Below are 22,502 nucleotides of genomic sequence, written 5' to 3' on the forward strand. Positions count from 1 at the left end.
AACATGCACTTTATACTTATAGTAGTTGCTTACGAGAAGCAAGGCTGGCAGTAACTGCGCCTCTTTTACTGCCAGCCTTGCTTCTCGTATGGAAGAACTATAAGCACAAAGTGTGTGTTCACACACCACTTACAGGTTTTCAAACCACATAAATAAAAGGCATTGTCTTTTACAATGTCAATAGCACAAACTCTTGCAAATGCGAGACCTATTGCATTGTAACTGCTTGTTTAAATTTACCTTCACACCAGATCAGTATTTTTCGTGATCCAGGCCATAAAACTGCAAGTTTAAGTCAGCAGGCTGCTATATAACTAAAGTGTATCATATAATTTTATTGACAAGTGTGGTAGAGTTCCGTTGGCCCCAAAAGTATGATAGAAGCTTATGTCAAACCACACCACTGGGAGAAGCGATCCACTCCAAACAAGATCAAACACAGTGTTAAGCTGGGCATCACAAGCACCTTTATTGCATTCCGGGGGCAGTAGGATACAGTCAGATAACACTGCAGTTTTTTTCCATAAACTCAAGAAAAAAGCAACTTTTGGGCAAGTTACCGGAACCTAGTGTCATTCAGGTAATTGCATGGTCGAGACCGTAGAAGCACCAGTTTATATGGCGAGATGTAACCAGACTAAAGATCATTTTCCAGTTCTGAGATGAGACATACTTCGCTGCTTACAAAAACAGCTCTGCCATATATTAACTTTTTGGCCTAAATTGTCCATCCGATCAATGAAAAGTATGCAACCATTTTTGTTCTCCTCCTCACTCCCACCCAAAAAAACACATCAGCCCCACTCAATAAAAAAAATATATATACACTTGATAACTGTAATTTTTCCCAGTTGCACTCTCACTCATTCAACCCTCCCACCCCCGGAACATTTAAATATACATCTATGTAAACTGTGACTAACCCAAAAATATTTATAAAACTAAGAGAAGGCGTAAGTATCAGTATGTGAATCTCCCACTGATTCCGGCCTAAACATCAGGTTCTCAGTACTAGCAACAAGCTGGAAACCTCCCCTTCCTCTTTCCTCATTGGTCGAGGGTGGGAATGAGCAAGAGTGATAAGTTCTGAAAGTTCCCTTTTGTGTAAAACATCTGTTGCCATTCCGGGCAGCAGAGGGCTATTCCTACAAATGAACAGTTGGCATCACCAAGTAGCTAAAACTCCTCCAATCTGTTTAAAAAAAAATACTATGCTACCTTTGCCACTGTACATTTTGACAGTTAACAGTCAATAAGTGACTTCTACAGAACGAATATGAAAGATTTTGTGTCCAGCTACTCTCACACACTTAAGCGACCTGTGCTCATTCTAAGACAGCAATAGTAAGCAAATATTCCTTGTACATTCTAAATGCTGCTCTTGGGGTGGGGGCAGGGGGACAACTGGAAGATCATTAGGGGTAGAGCAGAACAGATCAATAATTGAAACTACCCTGAGATGCATAAATGTAGTAAAAATGGTTCAGAGCCTTAGTCAAGCTCAGAAACACGTCGCAAGGGCATCTGTTGAATGAAGATGATGACTGAGTTGCCATTCTGTTATAGTGGTTGCCACTCCTCAGTGTCCTCGTGATGAAGCTGGGCTTGCAACCAAGAAGGAGCCTAAGAAAGGATCCAATTAGAGATCCTCTGGGGTGGCAGTTGAGGAGTGGTGTCTGAGGCAGAGCTAAGACTCAATGTGGGGACGGCTCTGTGTTACATGTACAATGTGAACATAAGATGACGACCTAAGACTTAAAAACGCTGTGCTCTTGTCCAAAAATCAGGCACACATCCAAAAATCAGAAAACTTGCTCTTAAAATAAAATACTGTGGTCTTAAAAAATAAACCAGCTTCACATCGGACATCTCTAATTGCTCGGTCGTATACCAAACACAAAAAACTTCTAATAGCAAAAAAGTTCTCAAATGGCATAAATTCCACACTGGCTTCTTACTTGCCGCCAATAGCGTAGGAAAGAGCATAGACGTCTCCTTTGGCGTATTTATTACACAGACATGGTCTTTCTCCAGCTTTGGCAGCAAAATGTCAAGAGAATGTACCATTGAAGAGAGGAACATGCATGCTCCCTTGAGCATCCATCGTAAAGGCTAAGGGATACACGATTAATATTTACCCATATAGCAAAAGGTTTGTGCTTTTTTAAACATTCAACATGGTGAGATGAATACCTCTTTGGGTGACAAGGAAGCTTGGATTAACACTTCTTCAAATGGACAGATTTAGGATGACTTCTTCCTATCTGACATATGTTCTTAGACTGATCACTGCATCTTCAAATACCTCAGTGTGCTCTGGGGGAACAAGTGCAGTTTAAGGTCACGCCTAGTGATTTTTTTTTCACTGGGGGAGAGATTGGTGTTGTCGGGCCAGAGAAAATAAGAGGGGTTAGGTGGAGTCGGTGGCTTACTGGGACACCCAACTTCCTGTTAGAGTAGGATACTGCCTACCAAGGCAAGCTGCCAATACGCACCAGCTAGGGGAGGAAGCTATGCCTGTTCCCAGGTACCATAGAGAAGGTAGTCATCATTTCAGCTTCAACAACTCTCAAATAGAGCTGGTGTAGTTATTTCCACCCTTAAACTTCTGGATTTTGCTATAGACAAATAATTTAAGGCCAGCACTGCAAGAATACAGATTGAGGGCGCAGCAAAATAACAGAAACAGTGCCTCAATATTGGGCACTCCAGCACCTGCACAATCACCTGCCTCTGCACTGTCTGAGGGACAGCCAAGCTTGCGATCATGCTCTTTGTCGTATCTTACTTAAGACACTTTTTTTTAGTGCTTCCTGGGCACAAAACAATCATGGTCAAAGGAAATTGTATGAAACCCAATCATTTCACTTCAGAAACAGCAAGGATCTTTTAAAGCAATCCTGCCATCCTATTCCAGATAACGCTTGAAGATGGAACATGACAGTCAATACAGAATACACATGGATTTACGGGCACCATACGCAAGTGCAGCCAGTGGTATAAGGAGAGAATGGGCTGAAGAAGACATGACAGGGAATGATAACAGCCTATCCAAATGAAGAACTCCGCCGCAAAAACCTAGGTATTGAACAAAGACCTTTTAGTGCACGTATGGGAGGGATAGAGGTCTTTGGCTTCACCACTGCTTGCAGACAGACAAAAGAGGTTTTATGCTTTGCTAATGAACGCATGTTAGGACCAAAGGCATACAGAGTATTTAGAAACGCCTTTACTCGCAGGTCAAACGCCTTTTGCTTCACTGTCGTGTATGGACTGAGACCACAGATTGTGGTGAATAAGTGCATATTAAATAGGGACAAAAGTCCACCACTTTGTCAGTGCATAGAGGCAAGACTATGAGATCTATTGCATCATCACCACACACAGGCACAGGCCTTCAGTTTCACAATTATATATGGTCTAACAAAAAGCATTCTGCGTCAACAATGCCTGCAAGAGCAGAACAGGTGGCTTGTGGATGCAGGAGTAGAACCAAGGTCTTGTTCTACTACAGTGAATGAAGATGCAGAACAAATATGCTTCACCAGTGCATGTGGAAGCAGAACAATGGCCTTCTGCAGCAACAACACACGCTGAATTGGACCAATGTCCTTCACCTCCACCAGTGCTACTGGGAGGGCAACAAAGGCCACCTGCTCAACCAGAGCTTGCAGGATAAACACAAAAGCCTTGCGTTTAAGCAGTACATTTGAGAGCCAGAAAAGAAATCTTCACCTGTGCATTCTGGAGCACAGCAAAGGTCTTCTGCTTCACCAGTACATGCAGGAGGAAAATAGCCTTCTTCACGAGTAAATATTAGAGGCTTTCTTCTCTACTAGTGCATGCAGATGTCGAACTAAGGCCTTCTGCTTCGCCAGAGCACGCAGTAGCACAATAAATGCCTTCTAATACACCAAAGCATCGAGGATTGGAACAAATGCCTTCTTTTTTTACCAGTACATGCAGGAGAAAAATAACCTTCTGTACGAGAAAATAGAAGCTTTCTTCTCCAGTAGTGCATGCAGATGTTAACTCAAGGCCTTCTGCGTTGCCAGAGCATGCAATAGCACAGTAAGTGACTTCTTATACACCAGAGCACAGAGGATTGGAACTTGCTTCTCCAGTACATGCTGGAGACAAACAATAGCCTTCTTTGCACGTGCATTAAGGGGCATATTAGAGGCTTTCTTCTCCGCTAGTGCATGCAGACATAGAAGCAAGGCCTTATGTTTAGCCAGTGCAAGCGTTAGCCTAATAAAGGCCTTCTAATACACCAGAGCATGGGGGATTGGAACAAACCTCTTTTTCTACAGCAGTGCATGCACATGTGGAGAAAAGACCTTCTGCTTGACAAGTGCATGCACCACCAGAACAAAAACCATCTGCTGCAACATTGCTTGTCTGTGAGAGGGGACAAATGTCTTCTGTTTCACCACAGTATGTGGGTTGAGAACTAAAGCGTTCTACTTCTCTGGTGCATGCAGGAGTGGAACAAGTGCTGTATGAAGTAGAGATGCAAAAACCCTTTGCTCCCTAGTGCTCAAGGGTGCATTCTGCTTAAATAGTTAGCAATGGAGTGGAGCTGCAGCCTACGGTTCAAAAACCTTTTGCTTCACTAATGCTTGTAAACACTAAAAGGAGAGCACCTCGAGCCAATCGTAACTCATCAAACCAGACATAATTCACCAGAGATCCAAAGTTTGAACGTCATCTGGAAGGTGGTTTTACATTGAAGAGAATACGCATGACCTGAGCGGCAAGAAATGGGTCCAAGGTGAGCAAGGGCAAGCAAGATGCCCCGGTGTCCGTACTGCTCCTTCAGATCCGTGTAGCGGCAAGCAGCCTAGAGGTAGACCTTCGAGGCAGTTCTGGAGGCAAGAAGACTAGCATAGGTATGCCCGGCTGTCTATAGTTCACAGCCTGTGGCCCAGGCTTGGATACCTAGCGGATATGGTTAGCGCCTAGTCCTGCTCCTTCTTGCAGGTGAAATCATTGAACCTCTGTGCAAACGTTTCCGCAACCAGGAGGGGAAACACAAGGCTGGCATCAGCATGTACCTGTCATTGGAGAAAACGGGAGAGGGTTAGGGATGAGAAACTTGAATTAAAAGTGGGTCATAGGTCAACACAAAATTACATGCAGTAAGCAAGGAAACTGTGGAACACAGAAATGTGCAGTGGCTTCATAGCATACTTAGGGCCAGATGTATCAAATGTTTTACCGTTCGCAAATGGGCCGATTCGCAGAATTGGCCCGTTTGCAAACCGTAAAAAGCCTTTTGGGATGTATCATCCCAAAAGGCATTCGCAAAATGGGGAATCACTATTTTTGCGATTACCAATTTAGCAAATACATTTAGAGAATAGCAACTTGAGATTCCTTAAATGCAATGCAGGAAGCAAGAAAAATTTGCGACCTTGCTTTAAGGAATCGCAAATTACCACCAACTTCAAGTTGGTGGTAATTTGCAAATTCCTAGAAAAATGCACTTTTTTGCATTTTTCTCTGTGCAATGTGGCGTACATACATGCCCTCAGGGCATGTATGTGCGCCACATGTGCACACATGCATATTTCAGGGGTGCAACAGGGTGTCTTTCTGGCCGCCTTGCACCCTTGAAATTGCATGCGCAATTTGCAAGTATCTATTGGGTATGCAATTCCCATTCATTCCTATGGGCCTCTAGGCCCATAGAAATGAATGGGAAGCCAAACCTTATTTGCAACTCGCAATTTGTGAGTCGCAATTAAGGAATGCATAGGAATTTAAATTTTATTTGCGAAACCTACATATTTGCATTTTGCAAGTCCACAATAGCGAATTGGTAAAATTCGCAATTAAGGACTCGCAAAATACAATGTTGATACATCTGGCCAGAAGACTCTAAAAACCCTTTTAGAGAGCAGGACTGTATGAACAAAGGCAGCTACACTCCCTTCACAAGTATGTGAAGATAACAGAACCTTTTCTGGCTAGAGATTGGGGCATGTATAAGTGGCATGACAGACACCATACAGGCTGGTCAGTAAAGCAGACTTGTCTGGCAAAGCATATTAACCATTCCTAATTTCACAGGTTATAGGCTGAAGGAGGGATGTCCGATCATTTACACACCCATGTGTGGACTTGAAATCTAAGCAGGCATGTTTGATTTAACACACACCATTCACCCGTCCACAAGCTAGAAATCGAGGCAGTAAAGTCTGGCCAGACACTCAAAATAATACACGTCCCAGTCTAGTGATCAAAGAGTCATTTCTAATCCGACATGCATGCACTACACTCTTCACAGACTAGAAACAGAATGCTTGACCTGTCCCACAATACCCCATTTATATGTTAGAGATCAAAGGAAGCATGTCAGACCTGGCACGTAACACATGTCGTCACATGCTAGTCATCAAAGTGGGCATGGGTTGGTATGGAAAATGGTTCACCTGCATAGCTCTGGACTGTATGCACGCCTGCTTCAAGTTCTCCCAAGCAAGATGTAGTGTTTGGACCCACCACCTGGCAATCATGTGCGGGCTGTGGACTTTTCTGGACATAAGTAAGACCAAGAGAGAGGCTCTGTGTTCAGATATACACCCTCCCTAGTACAAGTATGACTATTGTCATCTCGCTATGCTGTAGAATACAGACAGCGATACAGGTTTCACTGAGCAGGTGAGGACTTTCTACTTGTCGTATGCTAGAGAGAGAGAGGGCTTACTGGCATCTCCCATGCTCTTCAATGGGTCTGCCAGTCCCCTGCAACCAGGGTCTTCAGCCCTCCATTTGGAATATAGAAGGTGCATATTTAAACATTAATGTGGGTAGCAGGAGTGCATGGACTTCATTTCCCATCACCACAGGAAGTGACATCACTGGATCTCCCATCATCCACCTGCACAGAAAGTTACATCACTGGTTTCCCTGCCAAAATATTATTCAAAACAAGAAGCCAATCAAGAAGACTTCAGTTCCCATCAGCACCCAAAATGGCATCATGGCACACTGGACTCCTCCCCATCCAACTTAATGACAGCTGCATCATGGACAAACAGTGGGTGCGCCGCTGCTCGTCTGCGGTCAGCGCCAGGAACCTTGCTCCGATCACCGCCCTGCGATACTCTGCAGGACTCCTTAGTTCATTAGACCCTGGACGCCATTCCCCCAACTGCTGCAGCGCCGCACCTCACACCAGGGTAGGAGCTTTCACCTGTGCTCACTGCCAGTTCTCCAGCAGCCATCCACCTACACCCCCACCCACACAAATACTAGCTGCCCCCTCAACACTCCCTCTCAACACACACACACCACACAAGCTCAAACGTCTACACTCCCACTCTACACTACACACCATATCAAATCCACACGTCAACTCCCACTCGCATGCATGCTTCTCAACACACTATCACTCAGCAAACACACAACCGAAATATGCGACCTTCTGAGCAGCGACACACCGGACATCCTCTTCCTCACAGACCTGGCTCAATCACTCATCGGCTTCTGACATCACTACAGCAATCTCATCTGGCCACAAGACTGCTTGACAGGACCGCCTTCACAACCCAGGAGGAGAACTCACCATCATCTACAAGGAATACATCAAATGCACAATATCCACAGAGAAAGCCACCCCATTCTTGGAACACCTGCACTTCAAGCTGCAAAACTCCGAAAAAGTCAGCTTGCACGAAACCATTGCCTACAGACCACCTGGACCCGAGCCACCTTTACCATCTTCTTCACCGACTTTGTTGCTCTTCTCACCATCGACTTCAAAGCCTACTCTCCTTGGTGACCTCAATTTTCACCTGGAAAACTGAAATGACCCCTGTTCCACTGCACTCCTTGAGAGCTTGAGCAACATCAGACTCAACCAGCTAGTCACAGAACCAACAAACACCGCAGGACACACACTGAGCCACTGTCGTGTAGTTCCTACAAATCTATATAGGATCTGCGCTTTTAGACAACATAAACTAAGGGATTGGTGTCCAGACTGATTCCAGACATCCCCAGAGGATATGTTAGTCTGTAGACCAGCTAGCTCACAGTGCCACTATGAGCCCCTCTTACCAAGGAGCGAATAGCTTCTGGTAACTATTGAACATGACAACTCTGACCCCTCAGGGATCGTGGAAACAGTACATTGCTTTTCGCTCAGTCACTGGTGCTTACTTTGTATCAGAGAGATATACAGAATAAACAGTGGGAATGTTTTTAATAAAGCATTTATTGAACCAGCGTCATTCTAGTATAAAATACGTCTGCTGCAACAACCATGAGACAGAAACAGATATATATGGTAAGAAGCACTAAGAGAGTAAAGAAAAGGTAGAATTCTACCATAGTGCTAAAACAATGAATATATGCAGGCATATGGATACAGGACATTAATAATGTGTACACCTACTATGCAATCCCTAACTAGATGTACCGAAGCGTTCCTAGTATGTATGTATGTATGTGTATAGCCAAGAATCCCCTTAGGGTAGCACCAACCCCTTTACCTGCTGTGGGAGAGCTTGGTCTCAAGCTGGGCACCCCGCGAGGGAAGTCAGACCACTGCATGTTGGAATGTCTGTATGCAGGGACCTCAGTGTCACGCGTCCGCTTGGAAGTCTTTCTCCTCTGGTTTGCACAGCGAAGATGTGGTGCAAATGTACCCAAAGATTACCCTCAGGGCTTCAACCTAGATGTGTACTATGGGCATGTCGGCCAAGGACGACGATAGGGGTTACCCTTATACATAGTAATTATGCAGAAGATGGTAATCCTGCTGTGATACTGAGAACCCTCATGCATATTAAATGACAATAGATTTCGGAGAAAACCACACAACATTTATTCAGCACCTAACTAGATTAAAGGTCAGTGCCAGACCTGTTATGTAGAACAATGGTAGGAGAAATGTAGGTAAAGGGTTGTGCAACTACCTAGGCCTATATTTGGGTTCATAACACAAGTCAGCATCAAATACAGCTCCACCACACAGCTCACATGGACTGACCACTCCATCACCCTCTTCCATTCAACACACCTCAAGTCAACACCCTACCAGGTTCAGCACTCCAAGCCGCAGCTGGAGCAAACTCAGAGAAGCAAACTGGCTCAGCATCCTCAGCACTGAACAGCCTATCAGACAGCCTTGACCAGGACATCAGCATCTTCAACAACTGGACCAAGAACTGCGCAGGCACCCTCGCTCCCATCAAACCCAACAAGCATATTAGATCAAACAAGCAGGCCAGCTGGTACACAAAAGACCTCTGGGACACTAAATGACACTGTAAACAGGTACAAAGGAAATGGAGAGCCGGCCACAACACCACCGACAGAACTACCTACAAGGCTGCACTCAGACGCTATCACCAGCAATTTACAGACACCAAGTAAACAGCACTAGCAGACAGCATCGAAGGAAGCTTTAATAGCTGCAAGGAGATCTAATTGATTGTTGAGGATTTCACCACACCCTCAACCACTGTCAACATTGCTGCCTCCCAATACCTCTACGACTACCTATCCAACTTCTTCCACAGCAAAATCACAAACATCTACAGCCACTTCGCACACAACCCAACCCCAGAGAACTTGTTGCTAACCTACTCACCACCAACCCAGACGGCCATCAACCCTCACCAGAAACAACACAGAGGCAATCATGCGGACCATCCACTTAGTGGCCAGAACGGACCTATGATGCTCCAGGCACATCCATCATATCCGTCAATTTCCCAGATGAATGGAAACTAGCAGAAATCAACGCTCTCCTCAGTAAGCCCACAGCTGACCCAAATCAACTGAGCAATGTCCGACCCACCTCCCTGCTCCCCAATCCATTCAAAGTGGTTGAGAAGGCCATTAACAAGCAACTCACAACCAACCCAAACTTCACCATCTTTTAGACAACATACAATCAGGATTCTGGAAAAAACACACCACTCATCACAGCCACCGACTGCAGTCAAAACATCCTGGACCGAGGAAAAACAGCAGCCTTCATCCTGCTCAACCTCTCTAAAGCCTTCGACACGGACTCTCACAACACCCTCATCAGAAGACTCTAAGAGATTGGCAAACAAGGATTCGCTCTCAAATAGATGTTACTTCCTCACATGAAGAAACCAAGAAACTGATATGCAGTGTCCAACAGTGATCGTCCTTCAGCCACACTCTTTTCAACATATACAAGACACCGCTCGCTATCATCATCTGATCACAAAACATCAGTCATTACCTACCCTGATAACACCCAACTCATCCTCTCCCTGAGGAACAAGACAAACATCACTAGAACTAACTTCACAAACTGCATGACCATGGTAGCACACTGGATGCGAACCAACTGCCTGAGGCTCAACTCATGCAAAAACAACAGTTCATGGACAGAATGCAGAACAATGTCATACATTCACCCCAGTACAGAGATCTGGGCCTAAATCCATCGTTTTTCTTTTCTCACCATGCCATTCCAGTTTGAACCCAGCCATATGCAAATCAGTTTTGACCCTGTGCCTCATGGGAACAGTCCAGCCCGAACTGCCAAGCCAGGACCTCCATGGACTGGAAACAAGCATACTAGGACCGGTTTCGGGGTTTCACCCCTCTTCAGACAGGATAGCTTGATTGCAGTGGCATGGAGAGCGCGGGAACCACGTCTGGGCATACCCGTCCCACTCGGGCTGACAAATGCAAACACAACAGTTGAAACAGACAAGACGAAGTACTGGTCTTCAGGAACAAGACCTCCCAATGGGATTACACCTGGTGGCCGTCTGAGCTAAAACCAACACCCACAGCCCACGCAAGAAATCCAAGAATCATCCTAGATGACAAGCTCAACATGAAGGCTCAAGTCAACGCAGTGTGCACCTCCTCCTTTTACATCCTACGCATGCTGTAGAAGACCTTCAAATGGTTGCTTCAGAACACCAGGTGGACCATCACACAAGCACTCATCACCAGCAGGCTGGACTACGGAAACACTCTACACTGGAATCTCCAAAACAACTTCTACACAGACTCCAGGCCATCCAGAATGCAGCCACAAGACTCATACATTACCTCCCAGACCGCACCCATATCACATCGCACCACAGGAAGCTTCACTGGCTACCCAGTCACAAACGCAGCCAATTCAAACTTCTCATGCAGCCAATTCAAACTTCTCACACACAAAGCCCTACACAACACAGGACAAGAAAACCTGAACAGCCCCATACATTTTCACCAACCCACCAGAATCCTACACTCTGCCTCACTTTCACTCGCATACACTGCCCCGCATCCACAAAAGGAAAACTGAGGGTTGCTCATTCTCCTACATCACACCCAAGACATGGAACGACTTCCCTCGATACATAAGAGTGTGCTTCTCCCTTATTGAGTTCCGCACGAAGCTGAAGACCTGGCTCTTCATATAAGCACCTTGGGACCACACACCTGACCCAAGCACCCGGCAACCCTCTTGGGTGATTAGTGCAGTATACAAATCAATATAAAAAAACTCTCTGAACAAAGAACCTGGCTGAACAGTCAGCATGAAAGTAACAAAAAAGTTTGCCAGCATTTTGGGTATAAAGATGGGACAAAAAAATTCATTTGAGATACTAAGATTTCCTAACCAGAAGTCGTGGGGTCCTATACTAATAGAGACTGGCAACTTTCTTTGTGTGCCAGCACAGGGTTAACTGTCTTTGTCAGGTTCAGGAAAAGTAACTTGGGAAACCTCTACAAGGAGAGGCTGCTTGGAACCTGCTTTAAGAACTGAACAGACCAACTGCTTAGAGTAGGGCTGGAGGTACCCTTGCACAGGGAAGACGGTGTTTTAAATGGCTAGATGACTCAATGTCACTGTTGTTGTTTTGTGAGAGACCAGCACTGCAGTGTCTTGGGTGAGGCTCGGTGTCCTGGACACAGCCTCAGTGCTGGTGAATGTAACTCCGCCTGATCTAGTATCTGTAAGAATTTCTCTCCATCAATTATTTCCAGTGTTTTCATAGCTGTATGGATATTAATACAGTGAATTTTGCAGTATGTCTTGCTGTAGATCACAGTTCTGGGGTATGTGCAGATATTCAAAGTTGTTTTTCTTTGAAGTAGATATTTTCGTCTCAAGGTGACTAGTTATACCTCCCTAGAAACCAACAATACACTAAGAGAGATTTTACCTCAGACTGATCTACCCCCCCCCCCCCCCCCTTCCCCATCGTCTTGGATGCATCTTTCGGAGCTCAGAGAAACCAGGGCCTACAGTGATGAGATGTCCCTTTGCATGATTATATTTATCCACAAGATGACCAGTTATAGAAACCTCATCTTGTCAAGTTATCTCCACCTGACACCACCACATCATCATCATCATCATGCAGTCATCCAGAGTGCAGCCAACCGTCACAAAGTCAACCTTCATGTGGTGGAGGAAGATGATTTCCTCATTGAAAAGCTATAAAAAAAAACATGCACAAAGCAACAGCAGATGCCCATATATCTCAGAGGCCATGTAACATCAGAGTCACTTGTTTTGCATACTCAGCGAAAGAGTGATGCAGATGAATTCTACTGTCTGCCAACTCACTGGATTACTGTCAAAGTATGACAGCTCCCACTGGGGAAGGGGGGTGGAGAAGTTAGTGAAACACCTTCCAGAGGCTTACAAGGAGCATCGAATGGAGCAAGTTCAGGAGGGATAAACCATTAGATGCACCCTGGGTGTGGTCCAGTCCAGGAGTGTTCTGAAATTGGTGCCTGGAGATGTCAATTTATGCATGGCACGAGCTAGTGGGCGGGAATGACTCTTGAGCAAGCCTAAACCAATGGGGTAAAAGTTCCCGGGCCGACCCTACTCACATTGGGCATTTTCAAGATAGCAAAAGTCTTTGGCCACACTAAACTTAGGATCTGAGGGCTGGTGGTGTGCGGGGGTAGGTGTCCTATGGTAATCCTAATATCCTAAACAAATGTAATTCTGAATAAATATAAAACAAATAAAGTTTGGATTTCAGTTTTAGATATATTAAGGAAAATTGTTTGAGCCCACAGACCATTTCATCTGTGACTCTTGGGACTGACCAGTGGGTTATCTGCCAGGAAGGTTCTCATTTACTTTGTGTGTTCATTGGGACAGTGCACACACCAAGATACCACGTAAATATTCATATGCTTTGATTACACTCCAGAACATCCAAATGAGTGCATCTAACAGGACATTCACATTTTCTTTTATTTACATAAGTCCATCATTCCGAATGCACCACACGCTAAAATGTCGTTCGAAGATATATTTGGTACACTCCTCTAAAGAAGCCAAGGAAATATATGGATTGATTTACAAACCAGGCAATATAACACTGAAGTGATGTGAAAGAGTGGCTCTGTATATACTGTTCCCAAATAGGTACAGTGTGTACAGAGTCCACAGTCCCCAGAGGTTTGGCAGAGGTTAAAGTTAGATATAACCTTACTCTCTAAAGTGGTAGCTTGGTCGAGCAGTAAGGCAGTATCAAAGAACAGTGTAAAGCATTTGTTGTACACACTCAGTCAGCAAATGGTCTCACACACTCAAGAACTGAACTCTAGGCCAATGGTTTATATAAAAAATATATGATTGTTTTATTTTAGAACCAACAATAGGTATTATAAAAAATATACTTTCTCAGAATGAGATGCTTTGCTAAATACTTTTGCAATATGCAATTGACTTTTGTAGGTAATAGTTACAGGTTGTTGCAATAGGCAACACAATAATACATTGAGCTCAATGGGAACTTTAAGTTATATGCAATTAATTACTTTAAGGATTACTTTTCTAACTCCAGGACTGAATCCTAGATTCAGTCCTGGGACAGTTCTTGGAAACAAGTGAGTACATTCGGTTAAGTTACTGTTGTGATTTTTAAACAATATTTTGCTATTTTAAAAGTTGACACTTACCAATGTTATCCTATGGAAGGAAGTTCACTTAGCAGGTAAGTGGGGTTATGGTTACTTTTTCTAGGTCAGTGTTGGATCCTGGATCCAGCACTAGTGTACCACCTGTAAGCAGTTGAGAAACTGCGTTTAACTTATACAGGCGATTTTTAAGGAATATTTATAAGTTTGTAAAATCGACATTTAGAAGAAATTTCATAGAAAAACAGTCAATGGTTCCCTATGGAAGAAAATTCAAGTTACGGGTAAAGTATGTTCTTGTTACTTTTGGAATCGAGGGCTGGGCTCCTAGGCTCAGTACTCGGACCTCTGTCTAAAACAGGTAAGTAATTACGTTTTTACAGTTGGTACGATTTTTAAAGAATATTTGTAGTTTGCAAAAATCGACACTTTGAAGAAATTTCACAGAAAAACAGTCAATGATTTCCTATGGAAGAAAATTGGGTTAGTGGTAAGTACGGTTGTGATACTTTTCAGGGTCAGTGCTGGGCACCAAGATCCAGCACTGGGATCTCTCCTAATAGCAGGTGAGTATTTCCGTTTTTGTTACTCGGTTGATTTTAGGTAAATATTTCAAGTTTTAGAGACTCCACACTTAGAAGAAATTTCAGAAGAAACCAGTCAATGTTACCCTATGGAAGAAAAGTGAGTTATCGGCTTTTGGGTAAGTACTCGACTGGCAGAGTTAAGGTTCTGGACACAGACTCAGGTGTCTCCCAGGGTCAGGTTGGTACAGTGGTTACACCCTCAGCTGCACTGGGGCGACTGGGTGCAGAGTGAGTTAGGCCCAATGTTATCCTATGGGAGGCAGGGGGGCCTTGGTTGGTGGCTGCTGACTAGCAGGCCACACGGCTGTGGGAGCTGGGCTCCTGGTCACTTGCTCAGGGCATATGGGGAAGTAGGTAGGAGTAGAAGTTGCACTGCCAGGGCCACTTGGGCGGCTGGGTGCAGGGTGCTTTTGAGCCTTCGGGCGCTCAATGGATTTCAATGGGAAAGCGCAAGGATGAACAAAGGCTGCAAGCTCGGGGACGAAGATTCTTCAGGTGCCACCACCACTTCGAGAGGTAAGTTGGGTAGTCGGAGGATAGGTAGGTACCCAGGAGTCGGGCACAGGGGGCCGCAGGGCGCCTTTTGATGTCTAGAAATCTTACCCTCTGTTGATCGCGGTTGGGGGGGTCTGTGGTTCTGAGGCCGCAGGCGTCGTCAGGAGCGTCGAGGTGGGTCCTTGGGTGCCGGATTCGGGTCACAGTCGCCAGGGGGGACGTCCTCGGGGTCTTTGTCCACTCCGGCACAGGCCAGGCATGGCAGGTGCAGTGTGTAGGGTTCGCGGTTCCGGGCTGATGCCAGGGGTTAGAAACTTGCTTTGAGCAGAGCCACTGCTCATGGGAGTCCGAGATGCTTAGAGTCACAAGGTAGCCAGGTCCTTCGGGGTTTGTGAGGTTGCTGGCCACAGGAGGTGCCAGGATTTAGCAGGAGCAGGTTCGAGGGGCCAAAGCAGTTGGTGTCTTCCTCTACTTAGCAGCTGCACGGCAGGTCTTCTTTCTTCTTGTTCTTCTTTGCTTTTTCGGAATCTGGAATTTGAGGAGGGAAGGTTCAGGGTGCCCCTAAATACTAGATTTAGGGGTGTTACAGGTAGGTAAAGGGCAGGGACCAATGGGTCCCTGCCCTGGGGTGGGTACACCCTCTATCCTGCCACTGTCCTGTAGGAGGGGGGCAGTAGCCTAGTCCTGATTGGGCAGGGCTTCCCATCTTCAAGATGGCGAGAGCCCGGAGATGTGCTTCACCTCGCCTCCCCCACCTGAGGGGTGGGGTTGGCAGAGGCTGGCACATCCCCTGTCCTTACTGGTGGGGGCCAGTTGCTGGATACAGCAAATGGCCTGGAGAAGCTCACAAAGGCGACATGCCTTTGAAGCTTCCCCTGCCCATCCTGGGGAAGAGACCTAGCACCTCGCCCAGGATGTGCATTGTTGCAGGCCCAGGAGAGCGGGGGCTCTCCACCCAGGGATCCAGCAACATGTCTGCTGTGTGGCAGCCTAGGCAGCCTCTCAGACAAGACGTGGATTGTAGGTTAGGTTTCAGGGGGCATCTCTAAGATGCCCTCAGTAGTGCTTTGTACATTAAATCCCACACTGGAATCAGTGCATGTTTTAATGTGCTGAGAAGTTGGATACCAAACTTCTCAGTCTTCAGTGTTGCCATTATGGTGCTGTGGAGTTAGTGTTTGATGAGCTCTCAGCACCATATACTCAAATGGCAGCACTGCACTTACAGCGCCCAGGAATGGACCTGGGTACAATAAGGCCACAGGGCTCATGCGCCTGTGCCCACACCACTGGCATAGGGCACCCAGCTAGAGGGGTGGCTGATGTATGCCAGGGCAGTGTAGGTTGTGGGCATGGCACACAGGGATGTGGGCCATGTCGACTCTTGGTTTTGTCTTGTACCCAGACACTCAGCCTGCAAGGGCAGTGTGTTTGTGTTAGGGTACAGGGCCTCTAAGGGTGGCACAATAAGTGCTGCAGCCCTTAGAGGCCTTCCCTGGTCACAAGGCCCTGGGTACCATTTACCAGGGGCTGACATGTGGCCAGGGTTTGCCAATTTGGGTTTTAAATTTTAGGGAAGGAACATAGGCCCTGGGCCCCTGATTGGCAGGAGTCCAGGGCACACTCAGTCAAAGTACATTCAGCAATTCAGCAAAAAGTGGGGGCATACCATGCAAGAAAGATGGCACTTTCTCACAAGTGGGAACTATCACACAACAAATTAAACAACTTAAATATCTATTTATGAACGGAAATTAACCCCTTCAGTGCCCGCCCCTTTCCCCGCCCAGTGCCGGCCGTTGCATTAGCGGGCGGGGTCTATGACGAGCTGGACTCGTCATGGGCACAGCGCCACCGCGGCCCATGACGAGTCCAGCTCGTCATGGGCACTGAAGGGGTTAATAAATGTTTACATGCTACAACTTTAATTCAATATCACAAAGATAAGAGAAAACCATGTGGTTTACAGGTAGCAGTGAAACAAATGTTATGCAAAACCAATAAATATTTTATAGAACGCTGCCATCCTCAATAGGTGTTTGCTGAACCAATTATCAACAAGTTATCCAATGTATTGATAACTCTACAGAAAGAAATACGCACCATTAAATCTGAAGGCAATGATCAAAGGAAAATCACTCTGGGTGAAATCACTAATAAACTTGACATGTATGCTGAGGAGATTCATGACAGGAAATTAAAGAAATTTAAGTGAGACCCCATTGATAACAAATTAGATGAAGTTTACACTTGGGCTGAGGTGTACTCTCAAAATCGTTTAAGAAAACTATCTTCTGAAGAGAGCTTAGTAACGGAGGGAGTTGTCTCTTCCAACTGTCAACCAAATTGACATGTCTATCACACACATTGACAAACCATCCACTACTGTGACAATTAAAACTCAAACCAAAACTACCTTTTTATTCACAAGTCCAGCATCCAAGAACAGAAAAACAATAAGTCAAAGAAAAAAAAAGACAAAAGGAACCTTCGCTTTCACTCGTAAAACTAATGATCAACATCTCTTCAGTCAATTTAACCCTCCAACAAAAAGCTGTTTTAAATAAAGGACCATCCTATGTACCCACATATCAAACCAACATTGTCAAGAGCAAAATCGCTTTCAAATTAATGAGGAATTTACGTTTAAAATATTTCTTCAGTATTCTAGAAACACCAGTTAAACAGTCCTTAGATATATATGCTACTAAACCTTCATAAGCTTTCCACTGATCCTCCTTTCAGACCCATTGGTTCAGCCTGGGGATCATTACATGAACCCGTTGGATAATATTCAGATACTTTTTTATAATCATATTTCCATTTCTGGACTACTTACATTAAAGACAATACTGCTTTTCTCAACGTGTTGGCTCAGATGCCTCTGGATCATACACAAGATTGGTGGCTTTATACCATCAACGTGAACACCCTATATACTTCCATTCCTGAGAATGCGGGCATTGAAGCTGGGGAATGGGTTTTCCAGAAGGATGAGATCGGTGCTAATAAAGTTTTACTTTAGGAATTATTACATTTTTCTTTGTACCACAGTTATTTTCAATTGCGAGGTAAATTCTTTCTTCAAAAAGAATGGGACATCAATGGGCTTTTCTGGAGCACCCAGGATATGGCAATATATTTATGGCTAAATTTGAGAATCAATTCATTTTTGAGGATGAGAGATTGCAGCAACATCTATTTACCATCTATATATGACATTCTTTTGATTGGGGATGGAACAAAAGCGGGTTTAGAAAACAACATACTCCAAACACCAGAAATTCCCACATAAAATTCACTTATCATATCAGTCAAGTGGAGATTCTATCTCTGGACGTACTAGTGACACTCCTGCCTTCAGGCATTCAAACGAAAATATACAAGAAATCCACAGACTGAAACTGCACTTCAAGAGTTTCCAGCCCCAAACTTTACAACGCTTACAATTCAACCAATGGAAACAAATTACTTCTAATCCAGAAGATATGAAAATAACTTTTTATTCATATACAACTAGGTTTTTAAACTCAGGCAATATTGGATAACTCTAGTTAACATGCAAAAGGCTATTGATAGGGAAACTTTGTTTTAGAAAACATACATACCTAACTCCAAGAGGATGGTTTTTGTGTCTACATTTTCTACTAAATCTCAAGCCATCAAAACAATCATCATTAAACGTTGGGAAATCTTGAAGGCAGAACCAGATTCTCAGTGTCTATGTAGTGATAAACTATTATGTTTGAGGCATGTGAGCTGTAGATCACATGCTTTGCATACTCCTGCCATCTAGTGTTGGGTCCGGATGTTTGCAAGTTGTTTTTCTCCGAAGAAGTCTTTCCAGTCACGAGGTAGGTGACACTTCGGTGATAGTGTGCATGGGCATCGACTCCATTGTTAGATTGTTTTTTCCGCCATCGGGTTCGAACGTGTATTGCTGCGCTCCGCTTAGAAACCGTTTCTTCAGGTTACCCTAGGGTCGCAATCCACTCTACCTGCATCGGTATTGTTTCAAACGCGTATCCCACTTCTCCGCTTATTGTATACGTCGAGGAAACCTTTATTTCGATCGAAGATCTTTGGGAAGGCCGTCCGGCCTAACCGCGTCGGTCCACTTCGCAGTCGATGGAACGGACTCCATTCAAGTTCTGCCCTCGGTGCCACGCCAAGTATCAGAGCACCGACTTGCACAATGTGTGCAACTTGTGCTTGTCTCCGGAGCACAACTAAGACGTCTGTGACGCATGCTGATCGTTCCGATCAAAGAAAACACTCCGTGATCGTCGGGGTCGACGTGGCAAGATGCAGAGTCAAAACATCTAATAAACGCTGCACATTTTCTGTGAAGAATCCTAGCAAGAACTCTAAGCACATGGGGCTGAGGAAGAACAAGAAGAACTTGCTTCCATCCCAGAATCGGATTCCGAGTCTAAAGAAGAGTTGCCACAAGGTCAATGCACCATGAGTACCGAACGCCCCTTAACCCAAAATCCAATTCAGCCGAAACAAAAGGCTTCGGTCCCAGCCCCGCCTTCGGGCCACGGTTGGCACGAACAAGATGATTCAGACGCCCCGCCCTCCAGCTTGGCACCGAAACACGTCTCTAAGCCTTTCGGCTCGGAATTGAGTCCACCCAAGACTGGCACCGAGCCAAAACCTTCAGGCTCGAAGCCGAAAACCGCTTCAGAGCCAAAATCCTTGACACAGAAATCAAAACCTCCTTCGGGATCGAAACCTTCGGCACCAAAAAGTGATTCCAGCCCAGCACAGAAACCTACGTCTGTACCTCCGAAGCAGCAGGATCCGATTTTCGACGCCCCAACACCCAAAGCGGACCCAAAACAGGAGGAACTCTACATCAATCCTGATACAGGACATGTTCTTACTAAGTGACCTAAAAAACGCAAACCTGAGTTTACGTTTCCTTTCAATAAGAGGAACCCACCTCCTTTTTTTTACCACAAACATCTACACTAACCTCTTCACCTTTGTGTAATTTACTAATTACACCAACTAACTCTCCATCAGCACCTGATAATGATGATGATGGGGACGGGGGAGGGGGGGATAGAGACAATATTGTGCCAATAGATCCCTGGAAGGATTATCACACAGATTCACCTACAGATAACAACCCAGATCTTTACCCTGCAAAGCCTTCTCCTCCTGACGACAATGTAGGGCACACAGAATTACTTGCAAGAGCTGCAGAATATCATGGGGTGCAGTTACACAAGGAATCTTTGGAGAAGATTTCCTATTTGAAACCCTCAGTACCACACGTAGGGCTACTCACACTCTGCCTATGCTTAAAGGCATGATGAGACATGCTGATGACATCTTTGGAGATCCAGAGCGGGCTCGCATTCTCACCCCGGAATTGATAAAAAATGTAAGGCTGCTCCCTTAGATCTAGTCTTTATTAAAGGTCAACTACCACTAGACTATTTAGTAGTCTCTAATGCCCGTAAATGGGCCAATTCACAGACTGCAGGTGATGCTCCCCCTCCAGACAAGGAGTCAAAACTATTAGACGCTTCTGGTAAACGAATAGCCGCCCAAACAGCAAATCATTGGCGCACTGCCAACACTCAGGCCCGGCTACCTAGATATATTATGGCACACTGGGACGAAATGGAGCAGTTGCTACAACACCTCCCAGATGAACACAAAGCAAAAGCCCAAGATTTAGTCCAGGAAGGGAAGCTCACTTCCAGCTCCTTAATAAGATGCCCTTTAGATGCTGCAGACACAGCAGCTAGAGAAATCAACACTAGTGTGTTATTAAGAAGACATGCATGGTTGAGGATTTCTGGTTTCAAACCAGAAGTACAACAGTCTATTTTAAATACTTCTTTTGACAAGGAACATCTCTTCGGGGCCGAAGTAGATAAATCATTAAAAAAAATGAAAAAAGACACAGAGGTAGTGAAGTCTATGGGAGCTCTGCAGTTTCCCTCTAATCGGGGCTCCTTTCATTGCTCCTTCTACCGTGGGGGGGCCAAAACTATGTCCTCAGATGCTACTGCCACCTCTTACAAAGGCAACAATAAATCTTCCTCTACAAGAGGTTTCTTTTGGGGATGATATAGAGGTAACAACAACAAGGGTCGAAGCAAGAGTTCCGGCCTGCGTAATTCCCCCTCCCCCAATAAGCAGTGACTTGCCTACGCTTCACGCGATCAACTAACACCTGTCAGGGGACTCCTCCCCATTTGGCAATCTATCACCACAGACAAATGGGTGTTAGGAATTATCCAACATGGTTATTGCCAGGAGCTTACCAACAATCCTCCAAACATACAACTACGTTCTCACAAAATGTCACAAGAACATTTACATCTACTTCAGCAAGAAGTACAGTATCTCCTCTCCAAAGGAGCCATAGAACCTGTGCCGTTACAACATCAAGGGACAGGGGTGTACCCCCTGTACTTTTTCATCCCCAAAAAGGACGGCTCCTTGAGACCTATTCTAGATCTCAGAGAACTAAACCTCTACATACTGTCAGAGCATTTCCACATAGTAACACTGGTAAGTGCTCCCGATTCTACAGCAGGGAAATTTTATGTCTACTCTAGACTTAAAAGACGCATGTTTCCACATTCCAATCCATCCCGCTCATCGCAAATACCTCAGATTCATGATAGCGTGTCACCATTACCAATTCAAAGTGCTACCGTTTGGAGTCACCACTGCTCCCAGGGTATTTACCAAATGCCTGGCAGTAGTCACAGCACATCTGAGAAGACAACAAATCCAAGTCTTCCCATACCTGGACAACTGGCTCTTCAAAGCCAGCACTTACCAAATGTGTCTCCAACACACAAACCACTATTCACTTATTTCACCAACTAGGGTTCAAAGTGAATGCGTTGAAGTCTCATTTACAGCCTTTCAACACGCAAACGTATCTGGGAGCCACGATAGACGCTCACAAAGTTCTAGCCTCTCCCAATACAGGCAGGATTCACAGTATTCAGTCCCTTCTCACTCAAGTTCAGCCCAACCAATCATTGCCAGCAAGAGTCTTCATGCAACTGCTAGGTATGATGGCGCCTTGCATTACAATTGTTCCCCACGCAAGACTTCACATGTGTCCCCTTCAAAACTGCTTAGCAAGCCAGTGGAACCAATTACAGGGTCAGTTATCCGATCTAGTGTTGGTAGACGGCCGCACCCACCGCTCTCTGCAGTAGTGGAACCAACAAAATGTATCCAAAGGGCGGCCCTTTCTCGACCCTGCTCCACAGACAGTGCTAACAGCAGATGCATCGCTCACTGGATGGGGCGCTCACCTGCAAAGCCACACAATCCAATGATTATGGACTCTTAAGCACAGGAGCCTTCATATTAATCACCTAGAGCTACTAGCAGTGTTTCTAGCGCTCAAAGCTTTTCAAACTCACCTAATAGGCAAAACTGTCCCAGTCTGCACAGACATGACAAGTATGAATTGCATACCAAAACGGGGGGACACACACACTCCAAGTGTCACACCTAGCACAAGCCATTTGGTAATGGGCCATTCTT

The 22,502-nt window shown here is 45.2% G+C and overlaps 1 protein-coding gene across 5 annotated transcripts in view; it reads right to left on the reverse strand.

Moving 5' to 3' along the window:
• Window positions 1-444: 444 nt before the first annotated feature.
• Window positions 445-22,502, reverse strand: part of DHPS (deoxyhypusine synthase) — a 166,088-nt gene continuing 144,030 nt past the window's right edge. For all 5 annotated transcript variants that reach the window (XM_085654452.1, XM_085654454.1, XM_085654450.1 and 2 more), the window contains exon 10: window positions 445-5,057. In XM_085654452.1, coding sequence (XP_085510578.1) covers window positions 4,962-5,057 — 96 coding nt within the window. In that variant the 3' untranslated portion in view covers window positions 445-4,961. The remainder of the gene's footprint in view (window positions 5,058-22,502) is intronic.

Source organism: Triturus cristatus, chromosome 4_1 (genome assembly GCF_964204655.1).
Source record: "Triturus cristatus chromosome 4_1, aTriCri1.1, whole genome shotgun sequence".
Lineage (NCBI taxonomy): Eukaryota > Metazoa > Chordata > Amphibia > Caudata > Salamandridae > Triturus > Triturus cristatus.